General features: G+C 36.4%; 1 protein-coding gene across 6 annotated transcripts in view; it reads right to left on the bottom strand.

Moving 5' to 3' along the window:
* RC3H1 (ring finger and CCCH-type domains 1) overlaps positions 1-21,036 on the bottom strand; it is a 63,091-nt gene that overhangs the window by 15,284 nt on the left and 26,771 nt on the right. For all 6 annotated transcript variants that reach the window (XR_011468716.1, XM_070396865.1, XM_070396867.1 and 3 more), the window contains exons 8-14: positions 17,772-17,890; positions 16,007-16,119; positions 12,036-12,317; positions 11,533-11,729; positions 8,870-9,237; positions 8,082-8,249; positions 1,395-1,547 (exon numbers count right to left, since the gene is read on the bottom strand). Coding sequence is in view for 5 of the 6 variants with exons in the window: in XM_070396865.1 (XP_070252966.1) it covers positions 1,395-1,547; positions 8,082-8,249; positions 8,870-9,237; positions 11,533-11,729; positions 12,036-12,317; positions 16,007-16,119; positions 17,772-17,890 (1,400 nt within the window). In the remaining variant the exon portion in view is untranslated. The remainder of the gene's footprint in view (positions 1-1,394; positions 1,548-8,081; positions 8,250-8,869; positions 9,238-11,532; positions 11,730-12,035; positions 12,318-16,006; positions 16,120-17,771; positions 17,891-21,036) is intronic.

Consider the following 21,036-nt stretch of genomic DNA (forward strand, 5'->3'; position numbering starts at 1 on the left):
GTGATCTCTTCCTCCTCATCTCATTCCTGTTCTTAGAGAGACAGTTTTCTATGGCCTAAAAATGTGTCCCCAATCACACCATAGAAAAACAAAAGGTTCATTTTTTGCTTCTTCTTCCTCTACATCCCTTTCTGTCTGTCTATCTCCTTCCCTCCCTTCCTGCCTCCCTCTGGCATCTAATTATATTTATACTATAGGTATCACTTTACTCATTTATAGCAGTATTAGCATCTAAGTCTCCCTTTTCTATTAATACAATTGGTCTTCTTTTAACCAGCTGGACAAATATTTGTCTACGAAAGCCAATATAATAACCTAGGAAACCTTTGTTACAGTTAATAAGGGCAAATGTTAAAGAATAGTCAAGGCATACCTTTAACCCAGCAATACCATTCTCTAAGCATAATTTCCATGCATGTGCACAAGGAGACATACACAGAAATGTTCACTGTAGTAGTGCACATAATAGTAAAAGATAAAAAAAAATAGCCTAAATAAAAAAAAAAATAGCCTAAACATCCAACAGAAAAAGAAATAATCCATATATATATATTTATTGTTGGATTTCAGTTATCCAATGGTATAGGATAAAAGCAGTTAAAATGAATGAACTTGAACTACAGGTATAAATTTGGATACATCTCAAAAACACTGCTGAGTGAAAATGCAAATTGAAGTATATAATATATAAGGTCTATAAACATGCAAAACAAAATGGTTTAAGAAGTATAAAATTATCTATGCAATGATAATTCAGGATAGAGGTTACCTCCAGGGAAGGAGGGAGGGGAAACAAGAGATTAGGCAAGTATATGCAGGACGATTTAACTACTTTTGTGAAGTTTTATTTATTTTTTTAATAAAGAAGTAATTAGGATAAAATACTGATAATATTAAGCTTGGGTACACTGGTATTACATTATTTTTTTGTTAAGAAAAAAATAGCATAAGTGTAACATTTCAGTATACCACAGCTCACTTGAGGTTAAGTAGCTCCAAATCTGACTCAAATACTACTATTGTTCACTAGATTCCCCTTTGTTGTTTAAACTTCAAAGTTGTAGAAGAGTTATAATTTCTTGGACAAGAAATCCAGGATCTTGATTAATTATGCAAAATAATTTAATTTTGTTTCTAAACTGTTGTTGGGTTAACTGCTAGATGTACAGAAATATAACAAATGTTCTTCTTTGTCTAGGTAAGTATTAAAATATTTTTATTTACTCCTAAAAAAACAAACAAAAAATTATAGTTTAAATATAATTCAATTGCATAGTATATAATATGGCCTGAAACTCTTAAGCAAAGCTCAATTATGTATCTGTACTATAACAGGGGATAATTTACTTGGTTATCTTGGCTTATATTAATTATGGCTTAGTTATTACACATACCATCATTTCCACACTCCCTGCTGCCACAGCATCTTTGGGTTTTGCATCTTTGGTTCCAATGTAGGAGCCGATGGTGTCACATGACCAGGGAGAGTATTGGCTATAATCATTTCCTTTATATTTCCCAGCTACCTTCAATTCTTCATCCAATAACTAAAGAAAAGGGGAAAAAGAAAAGAAAAAATAGGAAATGGGTCTATGAATAACAACACAGAAAAAGCAGGAATTTCTTAGAACATCATGCTGAAACAAGGTAATGGTGGTTATTTGATTTGTCACAACAGATTTTTATAGAATATAAAACATATACAACAAGTGAAGAATGATGTTTAGCCTTTACATTTTGTTAGCACAAGTCAGAAAGGAAGTATCTCAGTGTCTTTCAAGGAATCAAGCTGGAGTTTTGAGGTTTGATCTTCCTCTTCCTCATTAGATCATGTCAATATGTAAGCAAATATGTACCAAGCCCTCAAGTTTTGCTAAACCGCCCCCTCAATGTTTCTTTCAATAACATTCCAGGTAAAAAAGAGTATTAAAATTATTTTGAATGTTCTATATAGTTATGTTCTATATGGTAATAACTTTTTTACTGAAATCTCTTTAACAGTAATAATTCATATCTTGAAAAATTTCTTGTCCTGAGGTTGACTCAATGGAGTGAAAAGGTAAGATGAATAATTTTGTTTTCTCAAGATGAAATCTGAAATTATATAATGACAGAATAGCTATTCTAGGTCTAATGTATTTTTACTAAATTCACAACATTCGTACTTGTGTAATGTTTTGCAGTATTCCAAGTTCTTTGATGCACACTATCTCTCTCATATGTTCAAGTCCACATGATCTAACCAAGGCTCCATCAGTCTAGGGCAGTGCTAGAACTACAACTTCAATACTGCTTTCACTTCAGATATATATACTGATCCCTAGGGGCCACTGGTACACATAACTGGCTCTATGCCTACCTCCATCTAAAACAATCTTGTTTTCTGAATCATCAGTATTGGTCTTCTGTGTGGCTACAGGGTCTGCTGTTTCCAAGTATCACTCAGTTTCAACCACAACTCCTATTTCTATGGTTAACACATTTTTTGTTTGTCCTACCTCTACTTTTAAAAATATATTTTTATTAATTTCAGAGAGGAAGGGAGAGGAAGGGAGAGGGAGATATAGAAACATCAATGAAGAGAGAGAATCATTCATTGGCTGCCTCTTGCATGCCCCACACACTGGCGATCGAGTCCACAACTGGGGGATGTGCCCTGACCGGAAATCGAACCATGATCTCCTGGTTCATAGTCAACGCTCAACCACTGAACCACTGTCCTACCTCTATTTTAAAATTCTGTCTCTGTTATCATTTCTCTTCCACTTACAAACTTTGTGTAGAACAACTAGCTTTTTAGAGACATGCCCTACTAACGATGGCTTTTTCCCCTGACCATAATGTATTATGCTTCTGTTAAAAAGAATGAGAAAAGGTTATATACTGACAGAAAGACATGCAGTGAAATTGATCAAATGAAAACAAAAAAACAAAAAACAAAAAAATACAAAACACACACAAAACCTTAAGATATATTACTAAATGATACTTATTAGTTCACTCATAGAAAAGTTGAAATATCTAATAAACTGACAATGATATAAAAAATGGGAATTTTGGAGAAATTCTTGTTATGTATTTTTACAATGTGTAAAGGTAACACAACTCTATGTACGTTATTTATGATCAGAACTGAAATTTAAATACAATTGACCCATGAACAACACGGTTTTAAACAGCATAGGTTCAGAACCAAGATGGCGGCGTAAGGTATAGACCTGTGCGTGCTGCCTCCCACAACAACATTGAAACTACCAACTATAAGACAAACAGCTATCATTCAGAACCATGGGGAAGCTGGCTCAGTGGAAGTTCTACAACTGGAAGGAAAGAAAGAAGCGCATTGAGACTGAATAGGATATGCAGAGGCGCCAAGAACAGAGGTATGGAGTTACTCGCCAGGCGGGCTGCAACTGGATGCACGGTTTTTTCAATCGGAAGGGGTTACAAACTCTCGAATCCACTGAGCTTATTTGGGGCGGGATTCTGAGGTCCCAGACTCCTACGGGGAGAGGCGGGATGGCCTTGCAGCGGGTCAGAAAGCGAGGGTGGCTCTCTCGAGGAGATGCTCGCCGGGGACGCAGAGTCGTGGAGAGTCGTGGAGAGGCGAGGAGTCGCGGAGACGCCATTGCTGCTTGCTCCGCCCTGCTGATTCCCTGAGACCCTGCCCTACTCAATTTACATCCCTGCCCAAGCTGTGCCCAGTGGCACAAAAGGAACCACCTGCGCTTTTGCAGCTTAACCCAACAAACTGCAGATTTCAACTCCTCACACCCATAAGGGACACACTCAAGAAGCAGACTCAGGTTCGGAGGAAGCCGGAGCCGGACCTGGCTGGGCCGGCGACATGGAACCGCTGTATCAGCAAACGCACAAGCAGGTCCACCAGATCCAGTCTCACATGGGACACCAGGAGACGGCAGACAAGCAGTCTGTGCACTTAGTAGAAAACGAAACCCAAGCAAGCATACCAGATATTCAGCCAGCTAGAATGCCTGGAGATTTTGTCCTGCAAGGAGCCTCCCAACAAAAGACAGAATGCCAAACTTCGTGTTGACCAGTTAAAGTATGATGTCCAGCACCTGCAGACGGCTCTCAGAAACTTCCAGCAGGAGAGACAGCGAGAGGAGCTTCTGACTCGCACCTTCACCCCCAACGTGGGATGCGGCGCCCCCTGCAAGGATGCGACGGTCCCTGTGAGGCTGCGACGGCCCCTGGGAAGCTGGTGGAACCACACGAGCCACCCAGACAGCTTCATCGACGGCCCATGAACCAGCGCGAAGCCCCAACCACAACTATCACCTGAAGGGCGAGAGGGGTGAGAGCAGCTGTAGTGTTGCTTTATCCTCACTTTTGGTAACGAAATCCTCATTTTAAACATAAGAGGACACATTATTTTAAAAAGCTGTTATGTGTCTCCGTACCCTTTCTGAGTAGAGCGTGAACAAGTCGTGAGAGACCTTTCTGAACACAGGGACACGTTGAGGATGGAAATAGCTACATTTTCCATGTGTATGACCTTTGACCCGGCAACAAAAAGCGTACACCTATGGATGAGGACAGTGGGGGGGGTAAGGGCAGAGGGTGGGGTGGGAACTGGGTAGAGGGAAACTATGGGGGGAAGAAAGGGGGACAACTGTAATAATCTGAACAATAAAGATTTTTAAAAAAAGAATAAACAAACAAACAAACAAACTGCATAGGTTCACTATACACCAGCGGTTCTCAACCTGTGGGTCGAGACCCCTTTGGCGGTCGAACGACCCTTTCACAGGGGTCACCTAAAACCATCCTGCATATCAGATATTTACATTACAATTCATAACAGTAGCAACATTACAGTTATGAAGTAGCAACGAAAATAACTTTATGGTTGGGTCACAACATGAGGAACTGTATTTAAAGGGCCAGAAGGTTAAGAACCACTGCACACGGTTATTTTTTAATAAACATATGGATGGCCCTGTATCCCCAGGTTTTGTATCCAGAGATGCAGAGGGTCAAATGTATGCATATTTCTATGCCAGTTTATACAAGGGCCTTGAGCATCTGTGGCTATTGATATGGGGGCATGTGCTAGAACCAATCCTCCATTGAGGGACAACTACACAGTAGCAAAGTTTTGAGGGAGTCAAAAAGTTTTCACTTCACAGGGTTGGCACTCCTAACCCCCATGTTGTACAAGGGTCAACTGTATATAGCTTTGCATGTCAGTAACTAGTTATTATTCACTGAATGCCTGCTATGTGCCACATGACTTATGTCTCATTTAATCTTCACCGCATCACTATGAGTAGGCTTCATTATGCTTGATTTACAAATAGAGAAACCTGAGCCTCCGGGTCCAGGGAGGCTAGGGAACTTACTAAAGATCACACACTGGGTGACACAGCTAAACCTCAAAGATGTTTGATTCCAAAATTAGCTCACTTTTCACAGTGTCATATTGCTTTCCATAATTCTTAAAAAAACAACAACAGTAGGGCATAACAAGGTTCTAGGATGTCTCTAATACACAGTTTTCCATCATGTAATGTTTATACTTTACAAATAAAATTACATTAATAGATGTTATGACTTTCACAGACCCAAAAGGTTACTGTTTATTTATTACACATGATCTTATGTACTTCACTTTTCAGTTATTCATTATCTGTCAGATAGCAATGTTGTTTAGAATAATAATTCTACACACAAAGAATGTGAGACATTTTTCTTACATAGCATCAACTGCAACACTGCTGAGAAAATCTGTTTGACATAAAAAAAACCCACCATATATACATACTATAAGCTCAGGCAGTATGTATAATCAACAAACCAGAATACATATCAACAAAGCAAAGGCTGGTTTTTTGAAAAGATGAAATTGATAAGTCCCTAGCATGACTGAAAAAAATTATTAAGCGATGTCAGAAGTGGAAAAATGAACACCACTACAGACCCTGTAGACATTAAAAAGATAATAATATTCATTCAAGGTGACTATTAACAATGTCCTGTAAAAATACAAAGAAGATAACCCCCCAAAGTATGGCTTACTGCCTTGTAGCACTTTTAATCAGTTTATTCTAGCAACCTTATCTCAGCGTTCTTTTTTTTTTTTAATATATATTTTATTGATTTTTTTACAGAGAGGAAGGAAGAGGGATAGAGAGTCAGAAACATCAATAAGAGAGAAACATCGATCAGCTGCCTCCTGCACACTCCCCACCGGGGACGTGCCCACAACCAAGGTACATGCCCTTGACCGGAATCAAACCTGGGACCCTTCAGTCCGCAGGCTGACGCTCTATCCACTGAGCCAAACCGGTTAGGCTCTTTTTTTCTCTAACATTCATTACTATACTAGCCTGTCTCTCCTATTCTTTGAATCATCTTTACCATCCTGCTACTTTCCTCATTATTTATTTAATATATTTTTATTGATTTCAGATAGGAAGGGAGAGAAAGAACATCAATGATGAGAGAGAATCATTGATCAGCTGCCTCCTGTACTGGGGATTGAGACCACAACCAGGCATGCGCCCTTGACCAGAATCGAACCCAGGACCCTTCAGTCCACACGCTGGCACTCTATTCACTGAGCCAAACCAGCTAGGGCAGTTATTTAAATAAATATTTGGCATATCTCATTTATACAAATAGTATATACTAAGGAGAGGGGAATTTCATTAATTTGGTAAAATCTACAAAAAAGTAAATATAATGATGAATTATTAAAAGCTTCATTCACTGAATGATTGCAAATAAGTCAAGAATACATGCTATCATTTCTTTTATTCAAAACTATTCTGGAGGACTAGCTATCACAAGATAAGAAAAAAAACGAGACATAAGGATTGAAAAGAAAAATGGTCATTATTCACTGAGGATATGACTGTGTGCAAGAAAATCCATAAAAATCCACCAACAAATATGAAAATTAATAAGGAAATTTAGCAAGGCTGCTGAATATGAGGGCCAATACACAAAAATATTTTTCTCTACATTAATAATAAAGAGAAAATAAAATTTCAAAAGGATTCCATTTAAAATAGCTTAAAAATCAATTAGCTAGAAGTTTAGTGAAAGATGTGCGAGACTGAAAATTATATTACTGAGAGAAATGAAAGAAGATCCAAGTAAGTGGAGGCAAGACCATGCTCTTGGAGACTCAATAGTGAAAAGATGTCACTTCTCCCCAAATGGAACTAAAGCAATACTGTCTAATGAAAATATGAGACTCACACATGTAATTTAAAAATTTCTAACAGCCACATTAAAAAAATAAAAAGAAATTGTTAAAATTAATTTTAATAATATGTATTTGTAAAACTAATACTAGTATATCCAAAGTGTTATCATTTTAACATGTAATTAATAGATATATATTAATGAATATCTTGCTGTTAGGGGTACTAAATCTTCAGATCAGTGTACATTTTATGCTTATAGCACATGTGAATTTGGACTAGCCACATTTTTGCACTCAGTAGTCACATGTGACTAGTGGTTACATATTGGACAGTGCAGATCCAGAGAGTCAATGTAATCATAATAAAAATTGCAGCAGATATTTTTGTGGACAACAATATGCTGATTCCAAAAGGTGTCTGACAAGTCCAAGGACCAAGAACAGCAAAGGTAACCTTGAAGAACAAAACTGAAAAACAAACATCACCAAATAATAAGACGTATTATAAAACTACACTGAAATAATGTGGTGTTGGTCTAAGTACACAGAAATATATCAATTAAACAGAATATGAGTCCAGAAACCTATCTAGTCTCCTGACCATGATAAAGGTGACTACAGGGCCCTGGGAAAAGAATGGTCTTTTTATTAAATGGTGCTGGGTCAATAAGATATCCTCTGGGGGGAAAAATGGATCTTGACTCTTAAAACACTAGGATACAAAAATCAATTCTAGACAGACTGTAGATCTAAATGGGAAATAAAAAGGTAAATCTTTTAAAAGAAAACATGGGAAAATGTTTTCATAACATTGAGAATAATAAGCAAAGACTATTTAGGCAGGACATGTCAAACGACTGATAAAGGAAAAATGGGTAACCGAGACTAAAAATGATGTGCTTACTTCCTCTTGATGGAAGGTAGGTGGCAAAGTTGGTGAAGGTGCAAAAGGAGGTGGAGAGATAACCTTCCTTTCCTCTAGTTGGGCCATTATTTCCTTTCGTCTGCGATGTAGCTCATCTAGACTAGGGTGGGGCTGGGGAGGAGGAGGAAGCCGGCTATAAGGAGGCTCCTGAAAATGCAAAAATTGAAAAGAACTTCAGAACACATTAACTTATTTAGCACATATTTTAAATAAGCTTATTTAACATTTGGAAATACCAACATTTAAAACAAAGCAAAACAACCCCCCCCCCCCTCCCCAATTCTCAGGATTTCCCAAAGAGCTAAATTTCTCTTTTTGGTCAGAGGCCATAATTTCCAGATAGATCTAGAATTGCTAATAAAACCATCTAAAGTTCAGAAACTAAGAAGGGTTATTAGTGAGAGTGGGGTGGGAATTTTTTCCCCTTTAATCGTTTAATTTAAAACAAAAACCTACCCAAATTATGACAAGATGAAAAATACGGGCATGCTTAATTTTATTTTATTTTTTAAAATAAACGTTCCACCAGCGATTCTCAACCTCTGGGTCGCGAACAATGAAAATACATCCTGCATATCGGATATTTACATTATGATTCATAACAGTAGCAAAATTACAGTTATGAAGTAGCAACGAAAATAATTTTATGGTTGGGGGTCACCACAACATGATGAACTGTATTAAAGGGTCGTGGCATTAGGAAGGTTGAGAACCACCTTTAAAATAAGTAAATTAAATCTTTGTAATAAGAAAAAGACACAGCATACTCTGATGTACGAAGGTCTGATCTGAGTTGGATGAGGAGCCACTGGATAGTAACCCTCCACCTGTTGGTATCTTTCTCTGGATTCTGGTACATAGGATGGTACTGCTGCAGGTGGAATCTCAATGGGTATAGGACTTTCTCGGAAAATCTCCTCTCTTGGATAAGATTGAGCAGGGTATACTCGACGGCCATCATAGTGTGGTGGGTACATAGGTGGGTACTGTTGTGGCTGTGTGCCGTATTGAGAGTTTACAACACGATCTTGGAGGTAGGGTGGGTAATGATCCAAGTAGGGAGGTCCGGGCTCAGGAGCAGATGGTGGCGGTCGGACAAAGCGGGACACACACGGTGGCGCAGTGTAGTACACACCTGTATATTACAGAAAAGCAACCAGAGCAACAATGAGCTAAACTAATTTTCTATCTAAGTCTTTGTCCATTAAAATATTTCAACACTAAATAATTAACAATTCATTTCTTTAGATATTTTCCCTCTGCTATGTACTCAGGTTAACTTTATGAAAAATAACATGTAAAAATTGTCCTTACAAGTGACAATTAAATTGACCTGAAAAAAAACTAATTTAGAATCTACAATAATAGATTGGCTCTCTTAATTGTTTGACTGTCTTTCAGATGTGCCTTAACACAATGCAAACATTGGGAAGCAAAAAACTACATTTCCCTGAAACTCAGGTTGCACAAATCACTCATTTGCATGAGTTCTGAATGTGCCACTGTGTTACCTGGAAGGAGATCTGGTGCAAACCTAGCAGCTTCCCAATTTCCAGACTTTTGCCTCAAGTGATGTGATTCTGGAGCTAGCAGTTAAGGATATAAGTTTCCAATTTTTATTGCTTCTTCACTAAAACAGGTTCTTTCAGCAGCTAGTTCTGGGACTTATTCCTGCAGGCCTAGCTTAAACCTGCTTTTCCAGAACTTTCCATTTATTTTATAAACACCTAACTTCATGCACTGAACCTCTTTCTGCTAACTACTGAGCCCTAACTGGTACACTGTATTTAAGGTCACTGCAAAAAAAGTAGTTGGGTTTTTCCGACAATGGATGGTCAAAAGAAAGATACAAACCAATTTTTATCATATTTTCATATATATTAATAATGCTGTACCAATTTAAAGCTATCCTTTCGAAAACAGAGATGTCAATTCTGATTCACAATGGAGACAGGCTTGGGAAAAGGCAATGGAAAACACCTTTAATCTATCCCCGTTTAAAAATGACAGCACTAGCCCTGACTGGTTTGGCTCAGTGGATAGAGCGTCTGACTGCGGACTGAAGGGTCCCGGGTTCGATTCCGGTCGGGGGGCATGTGCCTTGGTTGTGGGCACATCCCCAGTAGGGGATGTGCAGGAGGCAGCTGATTGATGTTTCTCTCTCATTGATGTTTCTAGCTCTCTGTCCCTCTTCCTTCCTCTCTGTAAGGAATCAATAGAATATATTTTAAAAAAGATTAAAAATAACAGCACTATTAAAAAATTTAAATTAAAAACACACACACACACACACACACACACACAGAATAAGCTGTTAAAAAAATGATAGCACTATACTATTTACAAATAGGAGGTTTATGGCAACCCTGAGAGGAGCAAGTCTATCGGTGCCATTTTTCCAACAGGCCCAGATGACAGGGGCAGCATTTTACCAATAAAGTATTTTTAAATTAAGGTATGCATATTTTTAGACATAATGCTATTGCACACATTAATAGACTATAGTATAGTGTAAACATAACTATTATATTTACTGGGAAACATAAATGTTCGTGGGATCGAGTCTGAAACCTGAAATTGAACTGGTGACTTCCTGGTTCATGGGTTGACGCTCAACCACTGGGCTACACCAGCCGGGCACAGTTTTCTATTTCTTAATTTTTTGTACTTTTACTGATTTCAGAAAGGAAGGGAGAGGGAGAGTGAGATAGAAACACCAACGAAGAGAGAGAATCATTGATGGCTGCCTCCTGCACGCCCCCTACCAGGGACCCAGCCCACAACCCAGGCATGTGCCCTTGACCGGAATCGAAAGTGGGACCCTTCAGTCCACAGGCCAACTCTTTATCCACTGAGCCAAACCGGCTAGTGCATGTATGCTGCCTTTTTCATATACACTATAGGACCCAGAAAAATAGATAACTGAAAGGAAGAAAAATATACTGTATTTAATTTATACACAATGTAATAATAAATTCTTTTTTCATGTTTGAAGAAAATTTTGGTCAGGATAATATATACTGCCTTAGCAAATTTCCATTGTTTACTTGGGTGACTAGTTATTTCCATAAATATAGGGGTGGGCAAAAGTAGGTATACAGTTGTGAGTATACAAAACACTTTATTCTTATATTATTATTTATTAATCATTGTATTATTTATTTGTATAACAACTGTAAACCTACTTTTCCAACCCCTGTATATGAACATATTTAACCTACAACTGCTTTTAGTAGTTAAGGCAATTTTCTTTTATAGCTTTGTTACTTCACTTATTTTATACTATTTAACTGATTATAAAATCTGTTTTTCCCAAAGTATTAAGAAATACACTTATCTTAAGGAGGCTACTGCAAATATAATCATTCTTACCTGGAATCGTTCCCACAAATCCTAAGAAAAGTGAGCGCAATAAAGGAAAGATCATTACCCTGCTGATAAGGTGCTGGTTCAAATGGTGGCGCGGCTCCTCGAGGATCCTGATAATACACGTCTGCCTGCTGGGCGGGATATAACTGCGAACCCCGCGGTATCATCTGCATTGGTTTAGTGACAGGCATGGGAGGCAAGTCTGATGGCCCCCTTGGAGGTACAGGATGTGGAATACTCTTGGGGACAGATTCTAGCCTATGGGAATAAAATTCTGCAAGTCAAGTTTAAGGTCTCGAAATGTACATAAATTATTAAATGTAAAAAAAATTGCCACAATTTGGGAAACTATTTTCTTCTGATAGTTATACTTTCTATAAAATGTATAAAATGTGACCTTATTTCACCTATGCTTTCTTAAAAATCAAGTAACATAAGAAATAGAAATAAAAAAAACAACAAAATGGCCAAAAATTTAGTCTAAAAAATTGATTATTCTTCCTTTCCTCTACTTTGTATTTATAAAGAAGAAATTTTAAAATAAGAGTTAGGAAAATGACGTACAGGTCAGGAGGGGATCCAGGGGCACTGTTGCTCAGATGATCCATCTTTCCTGGTTTCAGAGTAGAATCATAGCTGGGGTCTGTTCCTCGTGGAATCAGCTGAGTTACTGTGTTCCCTGCTGATACAATCCCATTGGGCAGAGAAGGGGGTTTTCTGCTCGGCAGATCGACCGCACCTTCGTCAGGAAGGATAGCTGCTGAAGGCAGGCCCACCTCATTAAGCTGACCCATAGAGGCACTCAGGGGTCTTCTGGGACCCAGGCGTTTGTTCATTTTACGAAATCTATGTAAAGAGCAAAGGCACACACCAAATCCAAAATTACAAAAGCAAAACCAAGAACACAAATGCATTTAAGAAACAGATACAAAAGTTAAAAGATTCCAAGCACATTGTTTTCTAGAAATTCTCTTCAAACATTGGCTTTAGCTATAAATTTGAGAATGTGCATGTGTGGATATATCCAAGCTCATTTTATGAGGCCAATATTATCCTAATTCCAAAACCAGATAAAGACAATACAAAGAAATAAAATTATAGGCCTATATAAAATTTCAAGCAAGACACACTGATTAAATATAAAATTCCTCATAATATTTGTAACATTACAAATCATGCTAATTAAGCCCAGCTAGTGTGAGTCAGTGGTTGAGTGTCAACCTATGAACTAGGAGGTCATGGTTCGATTCCCAGTCAGGGCACATGCCCAGGTTTCGGGCTCGATACCCAGTAGGGGGGTGTGCAGGAGGCAGCCAATCAATGATTCTCTCTCATCATTGATGTTTCTATCTTTCTCTCCCTCTCCCTTACTCTCTGAAATCAATAAAAATAATTTTAAGAAAATTATGCTAATTAATATTTGTATTAATATAACTATGTTATTTTCATTGAAATTTCTACTTCTTAAAACTTTTGGAGGAGAGGGTAGAAAAAGCCTTAAAGGATAGTGTTCTGAAAAATTTTATCTTAGGTGCTCCTCAAATGCCTTGGGGTACAGTGAACCTATATTATAAATGAAGAATCAAACAAAAGGCCAGTGTGCACTGAGAAAAATTTACTATTTATTCCATTAAAATATTTAAATAATCAAGAATTGTAATTTGTATCAGATCTGATGCTGATTATAAGTGTGCCTATGTAGAACTGAAATTATTTCAAAATGGGGTTAATGGAAATCATGTAGAATAATGCCTAAATTTAAAACAGACGTTGTAATATAAAAGGCTTGTAGATTCTAAATCTAACCACAGGATAAAAATTAAGTCATAAACTCCAGTATCCTTTTTTTTTTTTTTTTAATATATTTTATTGATTTTTTACAGAGAGGAAGGGAGAGGGATAGAGAGTTGGAAGCATGGATGAGAGAGAAACATTAATCAGCTGCCTCCTGCACACTCCCTACTGGGTATGTGCCCGCAACCAAGGTACATGCCCTTGACCGGAATCGAACCTGGGACCCTTCAGTCCGCAGGCCGACGCTCTATCCACTGAGCCAAACCGGTTAGGGCAACTCCAGTATCCTTGTTCATCAACAATGAAAGCAAATCTATTCACAACTATCTAGTGCATTTTAAAAAATTGCAAACACAAGCCCCCAACACAGTAATGCTATTTTTTCAAATGTTTCCCATATCTGACAAATTTCTGGGGGGAAAAAATCTACCCATCAGGGGTAACCACAGATAACAGTTTGGTATATAATCATAAAGATTTCCCCTCCATATCCTGTCTTAATATTCATATGTACATAAGATTACTGTTTACAGAAATAGGATCATATATGACTGCTTAGTAATTTTTTTCTCCACTTCACAATCCTGGCTATTCCTTTAAGTCAGTACATTTTAAGTTATCCCTAACTTTTTTTGCTGTTAAAACAATGTAGTAATGAATAATTATATACATATATTTGCACCCTTGTGTAAATGGAAGCAGACTTGCTAAGTCTCGTGTATGCACATTAGAAACTGTTTTAATGCTCCAAAACTATTATCACACCTACTGATAATGTCTTTTTTCAGTATGTCATCAAACACTGGGTAGTATCAGTCTTTGTTAACTGATAGTTCAAAAATTCCAAGTTTTGTTTATATTTGCATTCTTTAGCAATTAGTGAAGTTGAACAGAGTTTTACATGTTTATTGGCAATGAGTATTCTTCCACTTTGCTCATTTATCTTCATATTCCATCTTTCCGCTGGTTCTTCGTTCTTACAGATTTATAGGAGCTCATTCTAGATTAGGGATTATTAGCCCTTGTATATCATTTCCCCACTAATCTTTTTTCTTTCAATTGTGGTGTTTAGGACATATCTTAGTTTTTAATTTTTATATTCTCAAATTTATAAATCTTCTTCTTTATGGATGCTGGGTTGTCATGCTTCAAAAATCCTTTCCTACTATAAAATTATGTAACAACAACAAAAATCTCTAAATACTCTATGGTTTCCTCCTTAAATATTTAAATCTCGGATACATTTATAATTCATTTTGGTATAAAGATAAGAACCAGCTGTAATTATTTTTCCAAATGGATAGCAGTTATTTCATCATCTTTTTTATTACTGATATAAAATGCCTCCTTTGGCACGTATGCCCATGTATCTGGAACTCCTTCTAGATTTTCTATTATAGTTCATTGATCTATCTATTTCTATGCTTACACCATAGCATTTATATTCATTTTAGCTCATAATACTGGCTAATAGTTACTAGTTTAGTTCCTTTTTTCAGAATTTTCATGGCTATTTGCATATTACTGTTTAAAATACAACAAAACCTTTATAATGCCCAGTCTTACCTAAAAATATAGTATTCTTCATTTATCATTTCTTCCTTTATGTTTCTAGCTAGTCTACTAATTCAATTAATATAGATACTGAATATTTCTTATTACTTTATTACTTGGTATTTGTCTTTTTGTTGTTGTTAATGCAAAAGGAATCATTAATTTCACTTTATTTATATGACAGCAAGTCATTTAAAAATTTTTCTGATTTGCCACCTTATTAAACTCATTTCTTTAGCTTCCAGCAGTTTTCTTGAATTGCTCCATGTAATCATTTTAAGTCTATTTTACTCTTACATACATTTGTTACTACTTCCAGGACATTAAATAACAGTTTTGCTAGTAGAAAATTTTGCTTTACTCTTAATTTAAATGAGACTGCATCTAATTAGTTATAATTAATTATACTAATTAAGTATGATACTATCATGCTGGCTTTTATATATGCTATTATTGTACTAATAAGGAATTTTGATCTATTATGGACACGGGGTTTTATTCAAATGCCTTTTGGAATCTTTGGATATGACCACAAGGTATTTCTTCTCTAACCTTAGTAACTAATATTGTGCTACCTTTGTAGTTAGCCAAGGCATCTATTTTAATGTATTATTGAATTCTAATTTTAATATTTGAGATTTAAGAAATATTAATATACAAGATAAATTTGTAGTTTAATTGTGCTGTGTTTATCAAAGTTAGTATTATTGGTTTTATAAAAAAGATTAAAAGGTTTTTCTATTATGTGCTGGAAAATTTAACATCATTGGAATTATCTGGTCCTTGAAATTTAAATTAAGCCTGTGAAATTGAACCTGGAAATAAAATAACTCCTTTAATAGAGCAAAGGGCCAATTTTTCCATTGGTAATGCACTATTCAAATAGTTTAAGTCAGTTAAAACTGATGAAAATTCTTAGAACTTTCATTTTTTTTGATAGTTACAATGACTCACTTCTAGGTTTGGCTAACCATAAATAGTTTCCTATTTTTAGGCACAATATAATGAAAGCTGAAAAAACTGATTCAGTTTTCTTTTTTAAAATTCTGCATTACTTTATAAACATTTCCTGTTCATTAAAGAGAATGCACCTACTCTCCTTGTATTTCTCAATGGCAGAAAGTTATTCTACTTAATAATTCAACCTTATCTACTAGAAGGCTGAGTTTAATGCCTTTCTCACTTACTTTTCCAGTTCCTCCTGGGAGTGTGCAAATGTACAGCTGGCCCCACGAGGGCATCCTCCTCTCTGCTTCATATCTCGACACATGTATGTTTTATATTTGCTATGCTGTGGAGGCTAAGACCAAAATTGAAACATTAGACATTGGAAACAAATGGAAAATTTTCACTGCCATTTTAGGATCTTGGTAATCTAGATAAACAATTCAGATTGATGCACACACTTAGCTAGACTACTGAGAGCAAAAGTGCTGGGAAGTCATTCTGTCTGAAGTCTCAGTGTCCCCTCAAAAATAAATTAATTAAAAAGAATGCATCCAAATTTTCTATTATGTTGTCAAACATGCACCATCTCATAAATTCTTGATTAAGCCTCAAGGGGGATCTATGATCTTCTTTCTAGGTTTTGTAATGAAAGTCCTAAACCATTGGAGTTTAGGACTTTCAAATGTTTAAACTGTGTTCTAATATTTCTTTTGAACAATGTGTAGGATAGTATACTTAAAATTATGTTTCTTTATAACATACCACAAAATCTACAATAGGCCCTATAACTGAAAAATATTCTGTAACCAATTCTTGACATATAGACTATTCAGTGATGGCGAACCTTTTGAGCTCGGCGTGTCAGCATTTTGAAAAACCCTAACTTAACTCTGGTGCTGTGTCACATATAGAAATTTTTTGATATTTGCAACCATAGTAAAACAAAGATTTATATTTTTGATGTTTATTTTATATATTTGAATGCCATTTAACAAAGAAAAATCAACCAAAAAAATGAGTTCGCGTGTCACCTCTGACACGTGTGTCATAGGTTCGCCATCACTGGATTATATCAAAGACTTAACATATCTCCAAAGGTACACAGGAAACATTATTTACAACTCAGTGATAAGGCAGGACAACGAATTTGGGAGTTAATATCAAACACATTACTAAGTGAAATGATATTTAATGTAGTTTATCACCTACTGGCAGAATTTCAAGGTTATTCTTACTATTTTTGTGACATTCTTCATGTCTAATAGAATAGGGAGTTAAAAATAGGTTTTAATTTCTTTTATTTCTGAATCAAAACAAAGTTCTGATCTGTTCTTAAATAGATTAGGATAAGTATATCCATATTATTCTACTTGGGACAGTCTTAACATTTCTTATCTCCCAAAGAAGATAAGAATAGTAAATCATTATTGTTAATATTTACCTGAGCAATATGAATTAAAAACAAAGTTTTAATTTCTCAAGTTTACTATTGAAAAATAAAAGATCTAGCGAACCTAACATAAAACTTAAGAACAAAATAAAATTTGGGGGAATAAAATGAAAAACTCTAGCCACATGATCTATTATATTTTAGTGTCATAAATTTCATTTTAAAATATTTGAGGAAAATTTGGCCCAATGGCATAACAGATATTATGACTGAAAAATGTTAAAATACTAATATAGAAAAAGCATGTACAAATGTGTGAACAGTACTGGAGAGATGTAGTATTAGCACTAAAAAGTGATACCTGTGGTCCGACAGAGATGTAATAGTTACCAAAGAGAATAATTTAATTTAAATTGAATAAACTTTAGCACAGAATCAAATGCTGCTATATCCAATGTGAACAGTGAGTCCAGTACATTATTTCATTCAATGTTGTCACATAAAATTACTAGGCTAATCCAGGAAACTGGCTGCTAACCACGCTAGCTTACTGTATCATTTCTATAGTCAGAGCTTTAAAATGCTCATGTTACCTCGCTGGCTGTGTCTCTTACCTGCTGTTGATCCGCTCCTTTCTTGCTGTGGTTCTGGATATAATCAACCAGCCCATGTACCACTGTACGCACAGCAACCAGTCCATTTTCTAGCTGTTCCCAAGTAGGAGGAGGAGCATCTACACAACAAATAAAAATAATTTTTTAAAACAATGTTATCCCATGTTTTGCTCAATATTAAATTAATAAAGGAGATGTGTCAGCTCTTCAGTGAAATCAACTTAAGCTTCAGGTAATAATAGCTTGTTCTCCTAAACATCATTTTAAAGAAACAGATATGTCCTTCTAAATCTGGGGCTATAAACTAAAATAGCTATAAGGACAAGGAAGGTAATATAAGGGAATTAAGTAGGCCAGACAATAAATGGCAACTGTCAATAGATGCTTAATTTTGGAAATGACAACAGATAAAGACAGGAACTGTGTTGAAATGTAGAGTATGTTTCACATCTAAGGCCATGGTTACTATTAAACCTTAGCTGATGGTTGTTATGTGAAAATGCAAGGCTGGCCCTGCCAGATACACCACACAGTTTCCCAGGGAAAGGTGAAATTTGAGATTTTTTATGTAAAGTTACCCAGTTTTTATGTGTTGGTATCTAAAAAATTTAGAATATTTTCAGGCCAACACTGTGTGTACCAAACAAAGCTCAACTATGGATTGCCTGCAGGCAACTAATTTGTAATGACTATTTTGAAATTTTGTATAAATAAAGTATTGGTAAACAGAATATTTTTAAAGTTTCACAGAAGAGCTAATATATAAAGCAACTCTACTATACATCCTCTTCATTTAGTAAGTTATTTGTCCAGGGCCAGCATTGAGATTTTATAAAGGAAAAATTAACCACAGGGTTTAATATGAAATATTCTTTAAAAGAAATACAAAATGAGAACATAGATGCAGATATGACTTCTGTTGGGAGGCATTCTGAAAGATTTAGGTGATGGCATCTAAACTAGTCTTTGAAGGGCACAGGGAATTTTAACAACAACAAAAGGATGAAGATACAGAGAAGGTAAAGAGAATAGTCACACAAAAAAGTATTTTTTTTTTTTAACTTCTAATTCCTGGGAGTGTTCTCATTGCTGGGGAAGCAGTAGCAACCAAAACAAAAATCCCTGTTGTATTCAAGGAGAGGAGCCAGACAATAGATGAGATGAATAACCAAAATACGAAGTATTTTGATAATAATGAGTTGAATAAGTAGAGTAAAGGAGGGGAGTGAGACCGGTAGAGGTATGTGTAAAGTTTCAGACAGGGTATCCTGAGAAGGCGTCCTTGAGAAGGTTACATTTAACCAAAGACATGAAAGAAAGGTTGATATACTAGGAGAAAAATATTCTAGGAAGAAGAAAGAGGCAGTCCAAAGCCACTGTGAGAATACACCTGGCCTGTATGTGGAGCTGAAACCAGAGAGAAGTTGGATGGAAAAGAGAAGAGAGGAAGAAAAAGGTAAAGGAAGACCAGATCTTGGGAGGTCTGGTAGGTCATGGAAAAGATTTTGGCTTTTATTGACTGACGAAGGCCCTGAAGAATTTTGAGCAGAGGGGTAACAGAATCACTCTGGCGCCTATGCTCAAACCAGACAGACAATAGGAGGCTATTCTATAGTCCATGAAGAGAGATAAGGGTGGTAGAAGTGAAAGTGATAAGTAGGTGGATTCTGAATGGATTTTACAGGATATGCTGATGGAGCAGATGTGCCTTATGAAAGAAAGATAAGTTGAAGATGATATCACCAAGGTCTTTAGACTGAGGAAATGGAAGACCAGAATTGCCACTAACTGGAATGGGGGTGGGGTGGAGGCTTGGAACTCACTTTTCAACTGATTTAAGTTTGAAATTCCTATCTGATAGTCAGAGAGGTTGGAATGTTGGATGTTGAGCAGGCAGGTGAATATACAAAAGAATTCTGGAAGAAGGTGTGGGCTGGAGTTATTATGTTTCATAGATCCTAAAATACCATCAATTATAACATACACAAACCAGTATTTTATGTGACCCCATAATTTAAAAAAGACTGCTAATTAAGTTATCACATGTCACTGCTTGTTCAAATGCATCCCAATTCAGAAATGCTAAGATCTGTAAAAAAACAACTGTAGGCTTCAGAACTGGTAAAATATAGTAAATTCATGAGTTACACACATGAGACTTTAAATAATATTTCAAGCACATTCTAGGGAATAGGTATAAATAGAAAACAGAAGAGACACAAGGATTAAACTCTAGAAGCACTCTAAAAATTAGAGGCGGGGGGGGGGGGGGGGGGGGAGTGGTTAGAAGCTATGGAGAGGAGGAGAAACCAGCAACGGAGGCTGAGAAGGAGGATCCTATAAAGAAAGAAGGAAACTAGGAGAGTGGTGGCCTGAATTCAAGTGAAAAAAGTGTTGCAAAAAGTGAAGTAAACAACGTTAAATGCTGCTAATAGTTCAAATACAATGAGTATCAAGAGCTGATGTTTGGAGTCAGCTACGTGGAAGTCACTTGTAACCTTGACAAAAGCACACTGAATTAAGTGGTAGAGATAAATGCCTGGCTACAGTGAGCTCAAGGGAGTGCTATAAAAAGGAGAGAAATAGAGTGGTAGGTGGATAGCAAATGGTGTCAAAAGTGTGTTACAATGAGAGGAATAATAGTATATTTGTATGCTGATAGAAATACTCCAGGAGAGAAGAAAAACTGGTGATAAGAAACAAGTCTGTCTGGAAGGACAGCCTTGACAAGATGATATTAGTACAAGAGGAGAGAGGGTGGCCTTAGGTGCAAGTACAGTTTATCCACGCTCACGTGAGGAGCACAGAGTCTACTGGCACAGATGCAGGTAGACAGGCTGGGGGTTGATGGAGTGGTGAGCTTGTGAAAGTGCTCTTTTCATTGCTCAGAATGATCAGTGTGTGTAGTGGATCTCTGTGTTCGAGGAATAGATCCGATCTGGTTTGATTAAGCAGTTTTGGTAGAAAATCTACAAAGGTAGATTGATAAAAATTAGAGGGCTGTGAATGCCACAGTCAGGATTTTGAAACCTTATTCAATAGGCTATCACTGAAAGTTCATGAACGTAGAAATGAGAGATGTGATTTATTTTGTAGTAGTAAGTGGAATGGAAGGCATTCAATCTCAGGAAAAGGATTGAGGCCTCACTAAGACATATTAATATTAATGGGCATAAGATAAAGGGATATTGTGAAAGAAGAACAGTTAGATCCTCTTGTCTGGAATGGTATGTAGAGCAAGTGAAAGGAAAAGATATGAAGTAAC

The sequence above is a fragment of the Myotis yumanensis genome, unplaced genomic scaffold (assembly GCF_028538775.1).
Source record: "Myotis yumanensis isolate MYYU_CA2020_CCGP unplaced genomic scaffold, mMyoYum1.0.hap1 SCAF_17, whole genome shotgun sequence".
Classification (NCBI taxonomy): domain Eukaryota; kingdom Metazoa; phylum Chordata; class Mammalia; order Chiroptera; family Vespertilionidae; genus Myotis; species Myotis yumanensis.